Here is a 21627-nt window from a genome sequence, read left to right as displayed (position 1 = left end):
ACATGGGAGTGCACGGGGGTTCGTGCACAGGGTGCATGGGGGTGCACAGGACTCGGCTAGCTAACATAGATCAGAACCCCTAATCTAACCCAAACCCGGGATGCAACACCAAGACACAAAGGAGCAGAGCACATCTTACACTTAATTATCAGTGCTCACACAGGGACCGTGAACATAAAGGTTCACATTTTTGAGCAGAGACTTAAGTTTCCTTTCACGTATTCCCTTGTTGCAGGGAAGAGAATAAACTGTCAGCAGTGGACTCTGCACTCATATCCAGATTGAAGCTGCTCATTGACTTCTGTGCAGCTGTCAGGTTTTATGCCAGCTAATGACCCCTCTGAGCTGGATTCAAAGTGACAGAATTTTAAGGAAATATGTTATTATCCAAGGAAAGAATCAAGGAAAGAATCAGCTCCACCGACACTTTTCGCAACAGAGAAGTGAAAGCGTTGATTCAAATTTATTCTGCAAACATGCTCTCCTGGAGGCCCTGGGAACATCTCAGCTTCCGAAGCCTGAACACATAGGACAGTTCCTGATCAAAACCTCCACTTCCAGAAGTTGAGATGTGAATTTTCATCTGCTAAAATATGAAATTCATGTGTTTCACTGTGAATAATTTTCTTTCATCTCCCTCTGCACCCCATAAATATTCACTAGTTAGTTTCACAAGTTAGTTTTCTAAAACTCCTGCAGATAAGAAGGGAAAGCCCCTGAACCGTTTTATATTGGTTTGTGGTTGGGTTTTTTTTTTAATTATTATTTCATTTGTTTTGCTCATTTTCCCCTGAAACTTTGCTTATCACTTCCAATTGCTTATATTTTCTCACTGGGCTATGGGAAATCTATTGGTGGCTGGGAAACCACCTAAATGTGTGGGTTACATAACACATATTGTTTTATGTGTGAGAGACAGAAGTGTCATTGTAAAAAAGTAGATTTCTAAAACCACATAAATTCTTCTAATGCTATCCTTCTCTAGTGATTAGCAACTGAAACTGAGCAGATTTTCAAGATTCTGCAGCAGTTGCTTGGCAGAGATCATGCTGGCAATTCTGATACACAAGGTGCCCATTAAACACTGCACTTGGTGTTATAACAGGTAACCAGCACTGTTGTGGAAGTGAGCTACTAAAACCTTTTGCACCATAGTTTTTCCTCAGAAATTGTTATAAAAGTTAGGAAAGTGCTTTCAGCCATGTTCCTCCTTTCTATACACTATTTAAATTAAAAGCTACCTTTATAGGTAGTGGTGAAAGCTAAATCCATGTTAGCTCTGTCACTGAAGCAAGTGGTCACTGGCACTGCCCTCAGCTACATACTGAGGGTTGCCTTTTTCTCATTTCTGGCAAAAAAATAGTTAATGGAGTTGAATTTGGGCACTGAAGAGGCCAACAGAATGAATGATGAAATGCTTCTCACGAGCTGAGATCATGGTTAGAAATGGAGTTCCCAAATCATTTTTCCTCCAGTCCCATTTCACAGAATGGTTCTGAGCCAGACTCAGCGAGGCAGCTGCTGCACCCCATCAATCAATTATCTAGATTTCAGTTACATCATTGCTTGTAGAAAATACCTACAATTTCCCTTCCCAATAGCTGCTCCGTTTAGATGTTCCTTGTCTCCTCACAAGTCCTAGTAAGCTCAAACTCCATGGCAGGCGATATTGTACTGCCTGCTTTTGTGGACCTGAGACCATAATTTTCTGTACTTGGGTTCTTACTGCAAAAATAAATGGCAACTGAATGGGATGCAAACCTCAAAATGATACTAAACTAAACCAGGGCACCTAGGGGGGAGAAGTCCTTGAGATAAATTATGTGGCTTTGCAGCACTGAAAAGTCATGCAAAAGCCAGAACCTGCTAGAAAGACCTCAAAACTCTACAGTCCCTCAGCCTTGAATGTGCCAAGGTTTACTGCTGCATTTTCAGTCTTAAATCCCAAGCAGCACTGGTGATTTCTGGGCCTGTTTCCTTTCAAGCTGGCATCTAGGTGCTCTCCCCAGCTGACAGCATTGAGTGCAATGGCAATGCATTACATAAAATGGAATGTGCCAAGTTATGCAAAACCCCTGTCATTCAGGATTGTGTTTTCCTGTTTCTGCTGCTGTGGTTTCATCACATTGGTGTTTATCATGTTGGTATTTTCATGCATAATTGGCACCCCAAGCCATAGATGTATGCAGATGCCCAATTTATCTCAACATGATCCCAAATAAAACAAGTTCTCCACTTCCCACTCAGCAGATGTTTTAACAACAGCAGACAGAAACCAAGGAGATCTGGAAGTAAGGGGCCAAGCTGAGAGAACTGGTAGCTGCAGTGTTTGCTTTCAGCAGCAAGAAGCACAAACATCATTTGTCTGGGAGCATCATGTTATGCAAGGCACAGAAGACTCTGGGAAGTCCCAAAGCTTGTCCTGGCACTGTCAGAGAAGTTGGATGTACTGTAAAGCTCTGGTGTTTTCTTAAACACTGCATGCCCTTCCTGTCTCAAGGGACACAACAGCCATTTCACCTCCTCTGTGCTTGGCAGCATTCATATTTCCCTTTGTTTTCTTACGCAGTGCAAGAAAACATTGCCTCTTGTTTGTTTCCTTGCCCATGATATGTTTTCTTCAGCAGTGAGTCTTGTTCTTAGAAATGCTGGGCACAATCCATGTGTCCTATGGTAGACACTGTCCTGAGAGGTCACAGGGACAGCAGTGTTCACAGGTAGACCAGTTGCAGAAATTACAGCTCTTTAGTCTTTCTCCTGCACTTTCATCCTCTACTTCCCAGCAGCATGTCCTAGTTCTTCCTCTCAAAATTGCTGCATTCACAGAAGATGGGACATCCTCCTGAGCCATCCATCCCAGTCTTGTGCAGCAAGATCCTCTGGTCTTAGCATTCCACAGCCCTGAACCTGTAAAATCCAAGCACTCGGTGCTCAAGACAAGTGCTCAGGCCCCTCTGGCTCCATGTCTCACTCATCTCTTGAGTCTGCCCCAAACACTAAACCAGGTCCAAATGGGATATCACCACATGCATCATCACAACTTCATGTGCAACGGCTTCCTCACAGTAGAGTGTGGAGCTGGTTCTAAAACTTTGGGGTGCACCTAAAGAATGGCCCCTCATGGTATACACCGTTGCTTCAGGTATAAAACAGTTCGCTGATACGAAATCCATGATCTCCACTATTTGAGACGCAAAAACTATACTGTTGGCTGCTGGAGCTGTCACCCCGTTTTTGGAGAGCCACTAACCAGCAGCACTAAAAAAGTTTTTAACCCCTTTTAGCTTCTAACAAATAAAATATTAAAATACATTAGCAGTTAATAGCTTTTAACATAGCTACTCAATTGGCATGTTCATACCCTTGCTGTTGGACTGCCCAGGCTGTTGACATTTCCCTGCTGAGGCTCACAGCCAACTGCAGTTGGCTGTGATGGCCTTGCCAGATAGCACTTAAAGGGCTGGTTGCTTGATAAATGCTAATGGGTCTTCAGAAGAGAGATCCAGGGAAAATTTCTTCACCATAATGGTTGTGAGGCATTGGAACAGGCTGCCCAGGGAAGCGGTGAAGTCATGATCCGTAGAGGGGTTTAAAAGACCTGTAGATGTGGCTCTTGGGGACATATTTTAGTGATGGGCTCAGCATTGTTGGGTTAGTGGTTGGGGTCTGATCTTTAGGGTCTTTTAAGCTTTAATGATTCTGTGATTCAATGATCTGATAAAGAAATTTAAATATCCTTATTTGACATACTGCTATTTTGCAATATCTGTACCCATGACAATCTTCACATCTTGTTCAATGAATTGTCAAGCCAGGGCAATTGTGGTGATGATTTTCTCGGGACACAGAGTGCATAAACCCCACTTCACTGTTACCTCAAAGCCTCATCCAGGTCTGAACAAACCTTGTTCTTTCCACTTCTTACAGCCACAGATGTCCAAATTTGGAGGGACTTTGTAAGGCTATCTAAGCCAAGTGCCAAGGAAACTCATGTCTGGAGATGGATCTGCAGCTATTGCATTCATTTATTTTTATTTGTACTTGAGTCACCAGCAAAGCTCCAGGTGCTCTGGATACAAAAGTCTCGACATTTCCTAGTGCCCTTTACCTGCTTTGTGGTGGTTATTCACCTCTGTCACTGAGTGCTGAATGAAGAAACACAGTATATACACAGAAGCAGAGAATCCACATAGTAGAAATTACTGGAATTTCAACAGCTATTTCTTCCAGTAAGCTGGTCTTTATGTTTGCAATTACTGATATAAATGTAAGTAACTGCCTCCCCTGAATTATGAGTTTTAAAAAAAAATAAATACATAGGATCCATTCTTGATTCTTTAAATGCTGATCTTTCAGATTTTATGATTTCTCTGAAGCCCTAGGCATTAACATTCCTTTGTTGGTTTATAGAAAACAGAAAGACTCTTTCAGTACAGGACTTTCAAAACATAAGAAAGGCAAAAGAGAGAGAGCATGAGAAACAGAAAATATTAGAAAAAAGAGACAACTAATAAGGCAAGATTCAGAGGGAGACTATGGTATTTACCTATCCTGTCAGGACACAGATTTTTGTGGTTTCCATCTTGTCACATAATCTTCCCAGGAGAGGACTACAGAAGGTAAGAAAGCAGCAATGACAAGTGATGAGTCTTGTTTCCATCCTGAAGTTTTTATCTTCTGTTGAAGCAAGGAACCCTTAGCACTCTTAGCAATCATCAGTGAAGTGCTTTTGGCAGCATTTAGCACTGTCAATCCACAGACCTGCAAGTAAACTTTTTCCTCCTGTGGGTAAGCAGCAATATGAAGAAAACAGAAGTCCTTGAACGATGTAGAGGGTTAAAACAGCTGTTAACATTTATCCTTCGTAAAAGGAGTCAATCAAATACAAAATTGCAGACACATAATGATGCTTAAGAAACAGCAGAGATTACCAGAAGCAGATAGAGCACTGGAACAAGGGATGGCTGAACAACTCCCTTGTACAGACTTCCCAAAACTTCCCACCAGGCATATGGTGTTGCTAGAGAAAAGATATTAAGCCAGAATGACTTCTGATCTAATAAACATTCCGGTGTTGTCATCATTTGGGGTGAAATTTGACAGTGTGCCCAACACAAAGCAAAGCGTGGGCAGTCCTCAGTAAAGAGTTCAGGATAGAAAATTGCATGGAGGTGCAGTTTACTGTTTTTGTACCAGCCTTTCTCATTCAGGCTTAAAAGTTTAGCCAAATGCAGACATCGATGACAGTCTCAGTGAGAGATGCATTCCAGTGAAGACTTTATCTGCAGATCAGATGTTGCTCTGCAGTTGGCATCACTAGGTAGGCCACAAACTTCACAACAAGCACCTAAGTTAAAATGACACTGTGGTTCATTGTTGGGTCTTAATGGGGTTTTCAGTCTCCTCATTAAAACTGCCAAGAAATAAAACCTAAAAAAAATAGTCCTGACTGTGGTGATGATCTTCTTGGAACAGAGAGCACATGAACCTCACTCCAAGTTCCTTCTTTAAACAGGTTGTCTTCAGTGTCTCAAGACTGGGGCTGGCAGCATTGTGCTGGAAGTCTCCATGATGTATTGTCACAGCCCAACTCCTGTTATTTATGTCTTCTGGCACCTGAATGCTGCTCCCACACACTCCCAGGCAAGAACATTTCCCTCTGTGCCCACAGTCCTTCTGGCACAGCACTATGGCCAGCTCCATATGGAGGCACACCCTGCATTGCGTGTCCCACAACCATCTACACCAGAACAAAAAAAAAAAAAAAAAAAAAAAAAAAAAAAAAAAAAAAAAAAGCCAGGACTCCTCATACCCACAGCCTAGGAATTAGCAGCAGGTCTCATTCCTGGGTTGCGACACAGGGACCAGATCAGCAGACCACAAGGTGGTAAACACCTGGCAACTTATTAATACAGAATGCTCATAGCTTCCATGGCCCCAGAAACACCATCCGAAATACCTTTTTCTCTTCCTTTTCAGATTAAACTGGGCGACAGTGAGTTTACATCCTACCTTTGCCATTCTTTAAAAAACTATAGACACTCTTCTATCCCTGATGTCATTGAAGAGAAGACTGAGAAAGGTCTTTGTATGGCTTTGTGCTACCCTGCACTTTGTTCTGCTTAGATGATAATGCAGAGGCCAGATGGACTGGCAGAATGCTTCTTTGCTTGGTCTTTGCCAAGCAGAGCGTGGCTGTGCTGAGATCATCTTTGCAAGCTGCTGTGATGTCCATGAGCTTCCTGGGAAGCAAATACAGCATGACTGCTTCAGCCTTAGCTCTGTTTGGCTTCCTGTGCTCTGAAAGCTTGGCCTGTTAGAGGCTGGTGGGTAGCTGAAAGCTTTTTAATTAGTGTGGCTTGGCAGCACTTGGCCAGCTCAAGGAAGTGCTTGGCATAGAGGAAGATGCTGCCTGACTCCTCCACGGCATCTTGAGACTTCCCCCAGGAGCCACTAAATGCTCCAAAGGCAAAGAAAAACTTTGGAAAGAGGGGTCTGTGAAACCTGAACTGGGCTCCTTGGGGCTGCAGACTGCGGAGTCAGTTCAGAGAAGGGCAGGGCGCAGAACTGCAAAAAGACTCTGTGTATATATCCATGGCTGTAGCCTGGGCCATGCAGAGGGGAATTCTCCCTCCTTCTCACTGCCAGGGGAGACTTTCTAGTAACCTTTCAGTCCTCAGTTCGTCTGTGAGGAATGGCAGCGGAGACTGTGATATGGTATCTAGACTTCTAGAAATTAAGTGGGGGTGGTAGCTTTCTGCAGAAGGCTAAATTTCATCCCTAAGGACAAAGTAAAACATTCTGCCAAAACAAATCTAGGTTGTATGTCCTTTGATGAGTACCCAGAGCCCAGAAGGTGGATTGTACCCAGCCTAGAGGCTTCTCATAACAGTTCCTGAAACATTATCTGTTCCAGAGACAAATAATCCCAATAAACACCTACATTTGGGTGTTCAGGGTGTTTCATGGGGATTGTTTTCAGCATTTGAAGAAAACCCTGAGAGTACACAGACAGGCTATTTAGCCACCTGGTAAGTCTTTCTAGGCTTTTCCAGCAGGGTGGGAAGCTGCCTGCAGAAAAACACCCAGAGAGCCAGGTCCAAGAACACTGAAGATTTCTGAGGAACTGCTGACACACTAGGGCTGAAATACCAGATGTGATGGGAGGCAAATGGCTCTGCTAATCCTCTCCTGTCCTCCCCTCAGCTTCACCACCCATCCCAAGGGTTCCGTTTCGGCACAGTGCGGGAGAGCAGTGCAGAGGACTACGTGAGGCAGAGCTTCCCGGAGATGCACGAGTACATGCGGCGCTACAACGTCCCTGCCACCACTGACGGGGTGGCCTACCTGAAGTGAGCCCCTGCATGCAGCACCACACCTGCCCCCCTGGCCAGTTGTTATGATCTGGTTATTACAGTTGCTAAGAGAGATGCTTGGATTGAGGTGAAAACGAGGCCAAAGTCAACAGTATGGATTTTATTTAACAGTAAATGCGAAAGAGAGAGAGACAGAGGCAGTAGTGGTGATGATGGTGGTGGGGAGAGAGAAAGATAGTGAGAGAGAGACAGATGTAGAAAATATCACCGCTCCATGGATGCCATGTCCCATTGATCCTCTCTATCTCACCGCTGAGAGTTTCACAAAACATGGGAGTCCAATGGATTAATACCCATTTAGGCCAGGTGGGAATGCCTACCTGGGTGTGGGGGTGCCATCAGGCGCGGGCAATGTATAAACTCCTGGCAAGTTCCTGAGCTTGGGAGCCCTTCATCAGGCAGTGAGAAACATTCAGAAAAAAAACATCCAGTCCAAGCAAAAGCTGCCAATGCGGCTCCTCTGTGGGGTGGGGGGAAAGAAGGTTCTCCCAGAGGAACATTAATTTATAATTAAAATGAATAAAAGAAGCACTAGACTGGTAAAAAGTAATAAAAGTCTTGTTGCGTTAGGGAATCATGGTGTCAGTGTGCCTCAGAGACATTTGTGCTTAGCAGTCTGGGGATCAAACAACTCTTCCAAGAAACAGGGGAGGTGGTAATAAGCCTGAAGTCATTCATTCATTTTGTCTTAAAAGTTGCCTGGCAGATGGCCTGAGAACTTTTCACCAGAAGTTTTTTTTCCCTGTTGTTTCCTGTTTATATATTTTTCCCCAGACCCATCCTGTTGATAGTTAAGACACATGGCAGTTCTTTGGGTCAAACTGGAGTCAGTGGATTGAAATCAATGAAGTAATCACATCAGAAGAACACCCAGACTTTTAAGGGGATGGGAATGGAGGGTGCAGTCCTGGCATCAGATGAGAACAGGCACTGCTGCTGTTCTTTCGTATCATTTTTATCCAAACATGCTGTTCCGAAATTATTATTTTAGTAAAATGTAGTCATTGTGTTAATGAAGACAACACAAGGAAAAGATAGATTTCCTTCCTTGGGTGAAGGAAATTATTTACCTTGTATTCAAGGAGAAAGGAGGAGAAATTCCTTTGAATAAGTTATCCTTCTGGTTTGTTGTTCTAGTATCCTCCAAGTTTAACATCACAAAGGAATCAGGACAGCAACAGTATTTTAGCAATTTTTTATCTTCTCCACTAAAGCCTTGTGCCACTTTCAATTGAGTCCAAGTCCAACATTTTGTAGTGACTTTTGTCTTTCAGAACAATAGTATTTTGTGGGAGCAAAGTAAGTCCTAAACACACTGACTGCTTTTAATGCACGAAGTTTGCATTTCATGCACAATTCCATCCTTCAAAATATAAATCAGTTTTCATTTTAAGTGCAGATGTGCAAACAGCAGTCACTCGTCCCTGTTTTCATACAGTAATTTTCCAAAAATCTGCATAGACAAATGTTCAGTGTCACTTAGACTGTGAAGTGATTGTATTTCTGACTTCGATGTTGAATACAGGCATGATCCAGAGAAACTTGATGCCTTCATCATGGATAAAGCACTCTTAGATTATGAAGTGTCAATAGATGCTGACTGCAAGCTCCTAACTGTGGGAAAACCCTTTGCCATTGAAGGTAATAACCAGTTTTATAACACACTGTTCTGTTCCTCATGTGCTGAATTTGCTTTGTTGTGCTGTGGTATTCTCAGTGAAAATATGGAGGTGAAACTGAGGACCCCTTGAGGATTATGACAAAATCCTCAGTGACTGAGCAGAACAAAAGCTTCAGCCTTTTCTTGTGGTTTTTTTGAGATCTCATATCACTTTTACCACCTGTTTCCAGGCCAGGTTGGGTGGAGCTTTGAGCAACTTGGTCTAGTAGAAGATCCCCCATGGTAGGCATTGGAATGAAATGTTCTTTCAGGTCCCTTCCAACCCAAACTATGCTGTGGTTCTATGATCTGTTGCCATGCTCTATATAGAAATCATTCCAAGTGCTCAGACAGTGTCTCCAGAGAAGTAGGAGGCAGAGTCCATTTCCCTGCTCACCATGAAATAAAGAGGCCCCTGAAATGAGGCTTCTTTTCTGCCAGCTCTCTTTGTTGACATGTGTTCAAAACCCAGTTCAAATGTGATCAAAATGCGGTTCTGCAGTTTCACTTTCATCTGAAACAGGCAAATACTGTTCCCATTTTAAGATTCCCAATGAATCTATAGCCAATTGAGAAGGGACCCTGGCCTGGTGCTTGGCCTCCTGCAGCCTTGAGAAATGAGCAAGGACAGCTCAGAAGGCAGCCTGGAAGCAAGGCTGGTGTGAAGCTGCTTCCAGCATGGATGAGCACATGGGCAGCAGACTTTAGAAACCACTTTTGTGATAGATGGACAGTGGAAAGGACTGATGCTTTCACTTTCCTTCCCTCCAAGGGCAATTGCTCCAGCTGCTCCCATCACACAGTAAAACAACCTCCTTCAGAAAGCTGATAAATCCCTTGCAAAAAGGTCAGCTCTGCTGAAATAAAACCAGAAGCTTCCACAACTTCAAATCAAGTAGATTAGATTTCAATATAGGAAAAGAAACAAATAGACACTATTTGGAACTGTATGATTTTGGATGACTGGACTTCCTTCATATCACCCAATTACAAAGAAAGTATGGTGAAAATGTGATATTTATGAGTCCTAGCTGTGCTAACTCTGAAACAAATCCTTTGATTTGAGCAAATTTATTCAGGTGGAATTACAGACACAATGTAAAAAACTCAGCAGCAAGGGAGAAGCATTGTAGGAACAGTTACCACCTCATCACTCCTTAAAAAGTGAGCCACTGTCCTGGAAAATTCAACACTTGTCTGCTTGTGAGGGTTTTTTTTTCTTTCTTCCTGTGTTGTTGTGCGTTTTTTTAAGGAGACAGTCTGAAATTCTGAATTCTGAACTGAAAAACAAAAATCCACAGTGGACTAGAAATTAATCTCTGCAGGCAATTGGCATGCAACTGTATGTCTTCAAGGGATCAATTGTATTTGTTTAGAATTTCTAAAGTCAAACCCCAGATTCTGCAAATAGAAGTACCACCTTCAGAGTTACTGAATTCATTTTCACTTACACCAAGTCCTTTACCCACACTTCAACATGGTGAAAGACAACACAGCTAAAACTGCACAACTGGCTAAAAACTGCATTTATTTATTTATGTATTATCTGAAAGTCCCTGTCAGTGCCAGAGCAGAACTGAAAGCATAGATCCTGGGCTTTAAATTGCTGTTTGATAACAATGAAGATTGCTCCTGTATATATTTACATGCATACAGCTCCTCATCAGAAAATGCGTAGGAAGAAAATGTCACATCTGACACCACAGTCACATCCACTGCTCTAACAATGCAAGAGGATCACAGAATGATTTATGTGACACTGAGGCCCTTTTGCATTGCTGAAAGAATCCATGACAAGGGCATGAAAAGGTCTGTGTTTCTAGAGAAAATATTTATTAATCCATTGCCTCCATTGTAAGTTTTTGAACCTCCAGTTTTACATATTTGTGTAGCCTTAATAATTTTGAATTTGCTTAATCTGTTTATATTGGGTGGCTTTATTTTGCACCAAAAAAGGTCTCGTCTCAGTATTCTCAGAGCACAGTAAGCCAGGTTTGAGCTGGCTGGCTGAAACAGAGTGTCAGCTTGCTGTTCCATGCTGAAATGAACATACTTCAGCAAAAACCAAACAAGAAAGAGAGAGATGACTGTACTGTTCTCCCTTCTAGGATATGGCATTGGTCTTCCCCCCAACTCTCTGCTCACCTCAAACATCTCTGACCTGATCAGCCAGTACAAATCCCACGGCTTCATGGATGTTCTGCACGACAAGTGGTACAAGGTTGTTCCCTGTGGAAAACGAAGCTTCGCCGTCACGGAGGTAAGCGATGAACTTGGGACACCTAAGTGAGGCTTTGAGCAAGTTGACAGGTATTTCCCCTCATTCCTATTGACATGCCCACATGGCAGGGAATGGGTGGCAGCTGAAGGGAAGGAGGAGGCTTCAAAGGAAGGAGCTGCTGACCCAGGCAGCAGTCAGATCAGAGCAGGAGGAGTGCATCAGTGGGACTGTGCTGCTGAGTGAGGCAAGCAGGGCATGAAGAGGGCAGTAAAAATCCTGATCTGGCACATTTCATAGCAAACCTGTCTGAGTCTGATTCCACTCAACTGTGTGTGTATCATCATCCACAGAGAGAGGGAGAACTCAGGACATCCCAAAATTTTAATACACCCTGACCACTTCCCAGCATGGGTGGCAGCTACCTGTACCAAAAGTAGGATTCAGGCTAGAAATGGTATGCTAAGATGCCATGCCAAGAAGATAGGAGAAGTAGGTCTCACTTTCATATAGATCTATGAGAAATTGAAGTAAATATTCATGGATGTACATCCAAGTACCACATCGGAGGAGTTACGCCATTACTAATGAGAAAAAGATAACTCTTACCAGAATATCAGTTTTTCCTCAAGTTCCCCAGACTGTCAAGCGAAAAAACAAGATGAAGTATTGAAGAATGAAAAGCACCAGCAATGTCTGAAGCTTATAGTGTACTCTTTTAGCTCAAGGTCTTCCAGAAGGGCTAGGTTATGTATTCTCATGGGTACAAAACATTTAGAATTCTGCTGTCTCCTTCTCAGAGTGTTCAGCCAAATGCCAAACACACGCTTGGTGCTCCCCAAGGAAGTGGAAGCATTCTCCTATCAAAAAGAAGCTCAGTTTCCTGAGCTGTGACTCACACCTTTCAATGGTGAGCTGCAAACCTCTGCCTGCTGACTAAATCACTAGAAAGTTAGCAGTTTTTAGAGATGCGACAAAGCAAATCTTTATCTGGCATTTTTAACACAAAATTTGTTGGGGTATTTCTGAATGTCTTACTACATTTTTTACTTTTTCATTACAGTTGTGTCAGTAGGAAAGAAATTCTATTTTAACATCAGACATTCATAGAAGAAAATTTAATTTATTTTTATCCAACTTACTCCTTTTTTATTTCTTTTCTTATGTGACTAATTCACAACAAGAAAGCAAACTTAAACAGAAGTGTGTATTCACTTATCTTTCTGATTTACCTGATCTGAAGATTGTATTATTATCTAAAAAGGGAATTGTCTTTTTAAAATGCCAGTTGCTTCAATGACTTCTTGGTACTCTACATTTTAACAAGTCTTTTGAATTAAATCTCAGGAAATTGAAAGGTAATGTTATAAATTACCTCAATGTTGCTTAAAACTCAACACTTTACAGCAGAGAAAAGTTACCTTCCTAATAATTCCCTAGTGATGTGACAAAAGGAGCTTCCTCTGATCATGTCTTACCCCACAGCTTTTATCTGGAGCTGTATGCTCTCTATTCTTAGTCATATCATAAATTCCAGTTAAAAGTACAATTTTAATTAGTACTGGTTTTCTCCCAGAACATATGGTTGCTTCTTTAAGTCTGTAGAGTGAGGTGCTCAGATCCCCTGGGAGGGGCATGAGATGATCCCTCAGCTGCCGAAGTATTAGAACCTGAGTAATACCTACCCATAAAAATTGTAAATAGATGTACATATATGGGGGTCCTTGCTCAAAATGTTACCAGTAGAGGTGCATGATCAACACCAGATTCCTCAAGGCCTACCAACAAAGGGAGAGGAGGTGGGACAAAAATCTGCTCCAGTCTGAAAAGAAAATTCAGATTTTGTACCGTGAATAGTCCCATGGAATTCCTTTGGGGTTTTTTTCACTACTGAATAGGTTTTAACCACAGGATTTTAAGGGAGTCCTTAAGCATGGGGTCACAGCTGGAGGACATGTTGTGCTTTAATGTAATTAAGTCTTTTGAGTATAACCTCCCTGTGAAGTCCAAAAAGAAGAGCAGGTGTAGCTGCTCCCAGGCTGGTTGTCTGACCACAGTCCTTATTCGATCTTCAGTTGCACTAATTCAACTTACACATGCACAACTGAGTTTTTTGTTCAGAAACTAAAGTCCAACAAGTTGGTTCAGGTGTCTGAACTGAAGGACTCAGTACATGGAGTCCAACAAGGCCAAGTGCAAGGTCCTGCACCTGGGTGTGGGCAATGCCAAGTGCAGGTACAGGCAGGGCAGAAATACAGAACGGATTGAGAGCAGCCCTGGGGCGAAGGACTTGTGGCTTTGGTGGATTAGCAGCTCAAGATGACCTGGCAATGTGCTCTGGCAGCCCAGAAAGCCAAAGATGTCCTCGGCTACATCATTAAAAGTGTGGGCAGGAGGTCGAGGGAGGTGACTGTGCACTTCTACTCACTCTGGTGAGACCCCACCTGGATGGGGCCTGCATCTAGCTCTGGGATCCTCAGCATAAGAAGGATATGGCACTGTTGGAGGAAATCCAGAGGAGACCACAAAGGTGATTAGAGGGCCTCTCTGCTCTGGACCCAGGCTGGGAGAGCTGGGGCTGTTCACCTGGAGAAGAGAAGGCTCCAGGGAGACCTTAGAGCCCCTTCCAGAGCCTAACTGGGATCCAAGAGAGCTGAAGAGGCACTTGAACAAGGGATGGAGTAGCAAGATAAGGGGAATGGCTTTAGACTGAAAGAGGTAGGTTGAGACGAGATAAAAGGAAGAATTTAGACATTAAGGTGGTGAGGCCCTGACAGAAGTTGCCTAGAGAAACTGTGGCTGCCCCACCCCCAGAAGTGTCCAAGGCCAAGTGGGACAGGGCTTGGAGGAACCTGGTCTGGTGGTTGGTATCCCTGCCCAGGGCAGGGGGTTGACACTAGATGGTCTGTAAGGTCCCTTCAAAACACTATTCTAGGATTCTGTGAATCTGAAAAGTCACTCAAAGGTACTTATGCAATCAGAAAGTGAGCAGAAGCAGAATACCACTTGCAAGTCTGTGCCATTTGTGGGGTAAGCTCTGCTAAGTCCAGATCTTCATTTTTCTGACTTGCCTCACTTTTAATGTATCTCCCACATGCATCCCCCCCTTCTTCATCCATTCCTTTTGGCCAAGAACTTGCAGATTTTACAATGTGTGATTTCTTAGTTGGGAGAAAATTACTAAACTTAACAGCCAAGCAGCAAACACTCTCCAAAGTACAGGCTCCCCACTGTTACAGCCAGAAGCATGGGAATTAGTCTTGGACTTACCTTTATGTTGGTTTGTGTCATTTACTCCTGTACAGCCCAAAAATCTCTGTAACTTAACTCCCTGCACTCAGTCACAGTAGTATTCTACAGATTCACTGAAGAGTGGACAATGTTTAACACAGAAAAGGATGATTCATTTCGTGAAAAAGTCTCAACTTCTCAGTGGGTAGTCATTCACATAGATTGCATACCAAAGTGAGACCCAGCAACTGCCTTTTGACAGCAAGAGTAAGGCTTTGTATTCTTCTATGTCATTTTGATAAATTTGGTCTGTGACATGCTGCACCTGTTGACCAAGAGTAATGACACCAAAATGGGAATACATGTAGGTGAAATACTGATCAGTATAGCCTTTAAACTGGTGGGATTTCCATCATCCATTTTGGTCATTACCTCTTTAGCTGTACCTGATTCTTATCCACCTGCCACTCCTGCCTACTGAATTTAATTTTTCCATAGATTTGTTTTGAGATCCATCTTCCTACTCACCATTTTTAGTAATCTTACACTGGGAAATTATATTTCCTGTGGCAGAACTCACTGCTAGCTCTTCCCATCTCTCTCTATCTGGCAGTGGATGAGCACTTTGCTTATTCTAAATCACATTTCAAAACAAAGTTGTCCTGGAAGTGATGCAGCCTGGGGCTGGAAAGTTTGCAGTGACTCTTCAAGCTGGGAAACCAATAAAGATGGTTTCTTTTCTGAAAGTGTAGAGGTCAGAAGTGCTTGACTCTGCTGTTCTGTATGAACCTCTCCAACAAAACCTTTTACCCAAGGCATCTGACCCTGATCATTTAATGACCCACTGGATCATGTATGGGGGATGCACCTAATTCAGACTTGGAAAGAACACTGCAGTGAATTGCACTTTACCCTCTCTACTGCAGTGGGTGGCAGTGGCTGTTCTTGGTGAGTGCTAGCCTCTAGCAATATTGCTTGAGTACTCTGGGTTTAAAATTGTCATGTTCTAGTTTCAAAGGAACGCCTTTGTGGCAAAATTGCTGAGTTCCCTACTTAGGGTGAAATGTGGTGCAGGAGGGATGAAGAATTGACAGAGTTATATTTGCACATCATATCTGGACATAATCAATGCAATTTGTTTCTATTTTGCATACAGTACACTCAGTTCTTCCTCTGCCCTACTGTTATTCTCACTGATGCCTCTTCAGAAGGAGCCAGGCTCTTGGGACTTGCCTTTCCATCCCATTAGTTCCACCCAAGCTCAGAAGAGACTGCAGAGAGAAGGTTTTTAAAAGAGGATGGAAAATCAGAAAGTGAGCAGAATGTTTCCCAGAGAGGCAGTGGATGCCCCATCCCTGAAAGTGTTCAACCATCCCTGGAAACATCCAAGGCTCCGAGCAAGCTGTCGTAATTGAATATGGCCCTGATCATTGTGGGGCAGTTGGATCAGGTGGCCTTGAAAGATCCCTTTCAACTCAAACCAGTCTATGATTCTGTGATTTTTGGGAACCAAAAGCTTTGTGATTTTCTGCTCCTGGCAGCAAAGCAGCTCTGGAACTCAGCCAGCAGGGCAGCAGGCGGGGGTATCCCTGAAAGGCAAAATGCCTGCAGTCAGTGGGTTTAGCTGCTCAGGCCAGGCAGTGATGACCAGGGCAGGGTTTATCACAACAGTACAGAAAAGAAAAGCCCTTCCTGGTCCATGCTTTGGGAGAATCTCATTGAGTGTACACAATCACTCATAGCTTTTTAGCTATGCTTTAAAAAATGTTACTGTTGAAACTGTATCTTCTGTTTCACTTGAAAGGTTTATATTTCTCCCTTTCTTGTATTTCTCCCTTTTATATTCATAGTGGTCACAGGACCAGGGTGGCCTCGAACTCTAGAGCTTAGACTGATTTCCACGTTGACTGGCAGTTCAGTCAGAAAACAACCAAAAAACGATATATTGCCATGTACCATTATCCCAGCTATTAATATTAAGTACTTGCTGATGCTTCACACAAATGGTATCTAACCTGACATTTAAAATAACAATATATGAAAGCACACAGACCCTTGCAGCCCAAACTGACCCTGACAGTGGTGATGCTGGGGAAGGCAAAGTGCCATGAACCTCCTCCCAGTGCTTGAGGGATAGATCCATGCTAACAGTGGGGACTGGTCCTTGAGCACAGCCTTCCATCTGATCCAAACCAACCACACAGCAAATAAAAAAAAAAAAAAATCCTTTCATCTTAGAATCATGGAATAATTTAGGTAGGCAAAGACCTCTACGATCAATGAATCCAACCATTAATGCAGCACTGACAAGTCCACCACTAAACTGTGTCCCTAAGTGCCACATCTGTAGGTCTTTTAAATCCCTTCAGGGATGGTGATTAATCCTCTTCTCATCTCCTATCAGTGGTGGGATCCATTGACGGCTGTTCTCTCAAGTTTCTGAAGGAACTTGCTCAAACTCATTGGTCTTTTGCCTGAATTGATGATCTTCGACCTCAGCATCACTCAAGAGGCACAATCAGACAGTGCCTCATTCATCTTGCCATGATCTTACCCAGTTGTCATCCAGAAAATTGTGACTTTCTGCTCCATCTTTTTCCTAGTCCCCTTAAAGGTCAACCAATAGTTTCCTTTTTTGTTACACCCATCACCTGACAACTCAACAGTGACTTTTGCAACCTTGAAGTTCTGGTTTATGTTTGTCCCTGGTGCACTGCAGGTGTCAAGGGAAGGCCATGCAGACACTTCCAAAAAGGAAACAAACTGCCCTGTGCTCATAAATAGCAGCTGCCCATTAGTCACCTTTCACAGCACCCTGTTCCCAGAGCATGAAAAATAAACACAAAGAACAGGGAAAAAAGGTTCTGCTGTACCAAGACACTTTTCTCAGTCTGCACATATGCTGTCTGGGTGGGAGAGGTGCCCCCTGCCCATAGGAGGAACTGGGAATGTTACCAAAAAGGGTCTCACAAAGTGACAGATGTCACATTGACAAGGGGTCATCTCAGTGTGGGAAGAGACAGTGGCTTCTGGATTTTCACTGTGGAAAAGAAATACTTTGCACACAGTCCTGCAGAAGGGAGTGAATGAGTATCAACTCTGTCAATAGAGTCAGGAGAAGATGTGTCCTGCAAATGAGTAAAAGATTCAGATTCATCCATTGAAACTGAAAACAAACAAAAGAAAAAGGTGACTGTCTGAAGAGGTACTGACAAAGCTTGGAAAATTGATGAGTAGAAAATAAAACATTTATTACAAAACAGTGTTTTTCCAGTTCTGTGCAAAAGCCCTCACAACAAGCAGGGAAAGGAACTTGTCTTGCCAGTGTGAGACAATATTTACAGTTTCTTGAAATTTGTCACTTGAAACACTAAAGCCATGGTCATTAGTCTTTGCTAAGGATAATCCCCCTGAAGAGATTAAATATGTATTATTTTTAAGCTGCTACTTCTTGAGAGCACTGAAATACATAAGAATGAAGATCAAGTCTAAAAATAAGTCTCTCTGCAGCTACAAGAAATGCCACAATATGGAGAGGGGGACACGTTTTAGTAACACTTAGCTGACTAAATAAAAGCATCAGCATCAGTAGGATTTTGCAAGCCTACTGAATTGTGTAAATGAGTTTAGAATTCTGCCCTTCATATCCATTTATCCCTACTAATTCCTTCTCAGCACAGGTGCTGCAAAACTGAACTTCCAAACATCAGCAAACCTTTTTAAAATCCTTACAGGGAAAATGCAATCAAGAAAATACAGCTTATCATTATAGCTAACACACACATGATATCCATATTTAGTATTTAGGTTCAGCAGTGTGTAGAACCAATGTCTGTGCTGTTCTGCCAACTTGCAGATTATCCACAAGAATCTTTACAAGCTTCTAATTAGTCAAAGTTGGACCACAGGAATATTTGATGACTTACTCAGTGCAGCCAGGGAGAGTAAAGCATTTACAATCTCCTGTAGTAGGGTGTAAAACAGGAGTTCTTCCTGTGAAAAAAAATGCTGAAATCATTAAGTGCTGTTTTTGTCTCTACTGCCTGCTCCAAAGTGAACACAAATGTCAGACTGGCTTCTCTGCATCCCTTTGCTTCTGTTCAGGGTTAAAAAAAAAAACAACAAGGCATATAACTGGAGTGGAAACAACAGGAAGTATTCAGATAGCAATTGTATACATGGGTTGATAAATAAAATTCAAGGATGTATTGTTAAAAAAGCACATATCTTCTCTTGTATTTGTTGGTGTCTAGAAAATGCCAATTTCCCAATTTGCCAGTGGGAAACAACTTGGAGGCTGTTGCAACTGTTGTGTTTAGCACCCATTAGCAGTAATTACCACAGGATTGACTACACTATTGCTCCAGAACTATTACATGGCTGTCACTGAGTTCATTCTCCTAAAATGCAGGGAGCTACCTCCTGGATTTATGATTACAAACTTGGAGCAAGGACTTCATTTTTATCCTGGCTTAATACAGAATACACTACATGGTGGACTTTTATTCCTTAAAAAAAAAAAAAAAAAAAAAAAAAAGGAAACAAAAATAAGATATTGAAGTAGAGAAATCCATCAGTTTGTTTTCTGTTACCACCCCCAACCCACGCACCCACTCCCCTGGCCCCTACCCCTTGAGCAGAGGAAAGCAGTAATGCAGAGAAACAACTTTTTTCCCACTCTTTCCACATATATTCTATGTATGCACCTAAAAATACATAAAAGAGTCACAAAATAAGTATTAGAGCTTGCTCCTCTAATGAGAGGAGCCTCTATTAGAGGCTGAAAATGAGAGATGCCTCTATTAGATGCCTCTTTTGCTATTTAAGGTGTCTCTACAGTAATTATGGACAGCTGATAAACAGCCATTTTACAATGTTTTGTAAATGTGCTGATACTGCTATGTATAACCACTGCATACACTCCACACTGAGTTAATTATTTCTCCCCTACCTTGTTTTTCCCCTTTATTTAGTCTCAAAAATTTCCTTCTACTGTGCAGCTGCTATCACGCAGCTCTTCCAATGTATTACCTTCTTCATTGCTAGATGAAATATTATTGATGCTTTGTTTTGGCACTTCCTTTGTTAGAAAAAGATGTCTTGTTTGAGACAATTTCAAAAGCCATCCATTACAGGTGAAAAACTCATGTGGGATGACAGTGCTGGAATTTCTTTCACTTGCTTCCAGGGAAGGTAGAAAACAATTCTGCAGAGCTGACAGGACAGGGAGCCAGACCCTCATTAGCATAAATCAGAGAGGCTTTGCTGAAGACGAGGGAGTTATTTTTCATGTAAGGAGCTGGCCAAGTGTACTTTCTGCAGCAGTGCTGGAGTGGCATCAAACACTGACTCCAGGCATTCAGGAACCCCCACTGCAATAGGGCTTTTTATTATTGTTTTGAATGGTTAGGGTTTTATGATTTTACATTAAACCTAGTTCCCATTGTAAGAACCACCCACAGGCTGTTACTCTCTGTGACATCCAACAGCTGGAGCCCAGGAGAATTGGTAGATAAGTGTATTCATCAGATGACTGAGCAAACACATAACCTTTTCATTATTGTTCTGTTTGTTCTTATGTTTACTGTTAGCTCTGCATCTCTAAGTTGTTGTATACTTGCCTTTGAACACCCTTTCTTGGAAGGGAGTGATTTGCATTAGAGCTTCCTGGAGAATTGGCAAAAGCACCTTTAATCAGTATGTTCAGCTATTTGGGATAGCAGGTTTTCTACTTCTTACAGATATTTAGCAGATGTGCCAAATTCAAAGATACTGAGGCCTTAGCTCTGAGACCTCTGAGAAAAAGACCTCATTCTTATTTTATTCTTCCTAGGCTAAAAGTTGGGCTTCACTGTCAGACCTACAGTCAAAGACATTGGTGCTTTACAAGTGTAAAGTGTTACCATCTGTAATCTCTGTGTCACCTTCCTATGCCCCTAAAGGACAAAGTATGGGACAGCAGGTCAATAAGAAACTGTGATGTGGAGAGGCAAGTTTTGCCTTGAGGTTGAATTGATGCAGTTTCCATATTAGAAAAATACTTGTGCCAAAATTCTGACACACTTCTACCCCAGAGCCATTTCACTATGGCTTTTTTATGATTTCCAGGCTGCAGTTACTTTAGAAATTGCTTGCACACCTCCATTAGACCCTTCAACATCCTTGAAGTGTTTATTCACTGGTACAAAAATTCTAGTCCCGAAAGTTCTCCTCAGTGTGCTTCGGGACAAAGAGGTTGATTTTGGCAGAGTATCCCCAAAACAAGGGTCCATTGCCAGTGCCAGCATGGGAAAGTTCTCACTCTAGTAGATTGCTGAAGCTCTGTTCTTGTAAAAAACCCATGATAATCTCATACCATTGTGTTCTTCAGACAAGAAGTATGCAAACCAGAAATCAAATATGCAAACCAGAAGAGAGAAATACAGCTCACAGTCACCCAACAAAAGTACACAGTCGGACTTCCAAGCCCTCAGCTTCGCTCAGCTTCAGTGGACTCATCGGTTACAAACTCTGTGGCTTAAAATTACCTTTGAACAAGACTTCACAAATATTCTGTGATGTATCTTTTGACTAATTCCAGTTTCTTTTTCCAACTTATAGAAATAGTCATAATAAAGCACAATGCCCACCCCCACCCATGGAGCAAATGAACACAAGGAACACAATAGGTCCCGGGTAGCAGCGTTGCAGGTGACACACAGCCCTTCCCAAACTCTGCTCCTTTTTTTCTTTTTTTTTTTTTTTTCATTTACTTGGTGAGTAACATTGTTTAATAGAAAGACACAACTGGATTTTGTATTCCTACAAATATTTCCATAGCAATCTGTGGGCAGTAATTTTTCACAAGGGATTTTAGTTATTTATAAACTTAGTTATGGAGGCTTGAGAATAAAGGTACTACATGCATACCTCACCCACATGTTGCAGTACAGGTATCTGTGGTACAGACTTCTGCTCTACACAGTTTCTTGGTGTTCAAACATGATTAATGCCAATAAGACAAATTAATTAAAGGCTTCCTATCCTACATTAAAAGGGTGGGTTGGCAGAAAAAGGTGGGAGTGGTCCTGTTTTCCATAGTTGCAGTCAGAGTTCCTAAGAAACACAGTTTCAGTCCTGTTAATGTAGGGAGTGGAGGGGTG

At 42.3% G+C, this 21627-nt stretch overlaps 1 protein-coding gene across 1 annotated transcript in view; it reads left to right on the top strand.

Moving 5' to 3' along the window:
• GRIN3A (glutamate ionotropic receptor NMDA type subunit 3A) overlaps positions 1 to 21627 on the top strand; it is a 66376-nt gene that overhangs the window by 39085 nt on the left and 5664 nt on the right. Inside the window, exons 4-6 of the mRNA XM_054002582.1 lie at positions 7207 to 7352; positions 8902 to 9017; positions 11145 to 11296. Of these exons, the coding sequence (XP_053858557.1) occupies positions 7207 to 7352; positions 8902 to 9017; positions 11145 to 11296 (414 nt within the window). The remainder of the gene's footprint in view (positions 1 to 7206; positions 7353 to 8901; positions 9018 to 11144; positions 11297 to 21627) is intronic.

The sequence above is a fragment of the Vidua macroura genome, chromosome Z (assembly GCF_024509145.1).
Source record: "Vidua macroura isolate BioBank_ID:100142 chromosome Z, ASM2450914v1, whole genome shotgun sequence".
Lineage (NCBI taxonomy): Eukaryota > Metazoa > Chordata > Aves > Passeriformes > Viduidae > Vidua > Vidua macroura.
Note: the sequence above shows the minus strand (reverse complement) of the source record. Positions and strands in the feature narration are given on the sequence as shown.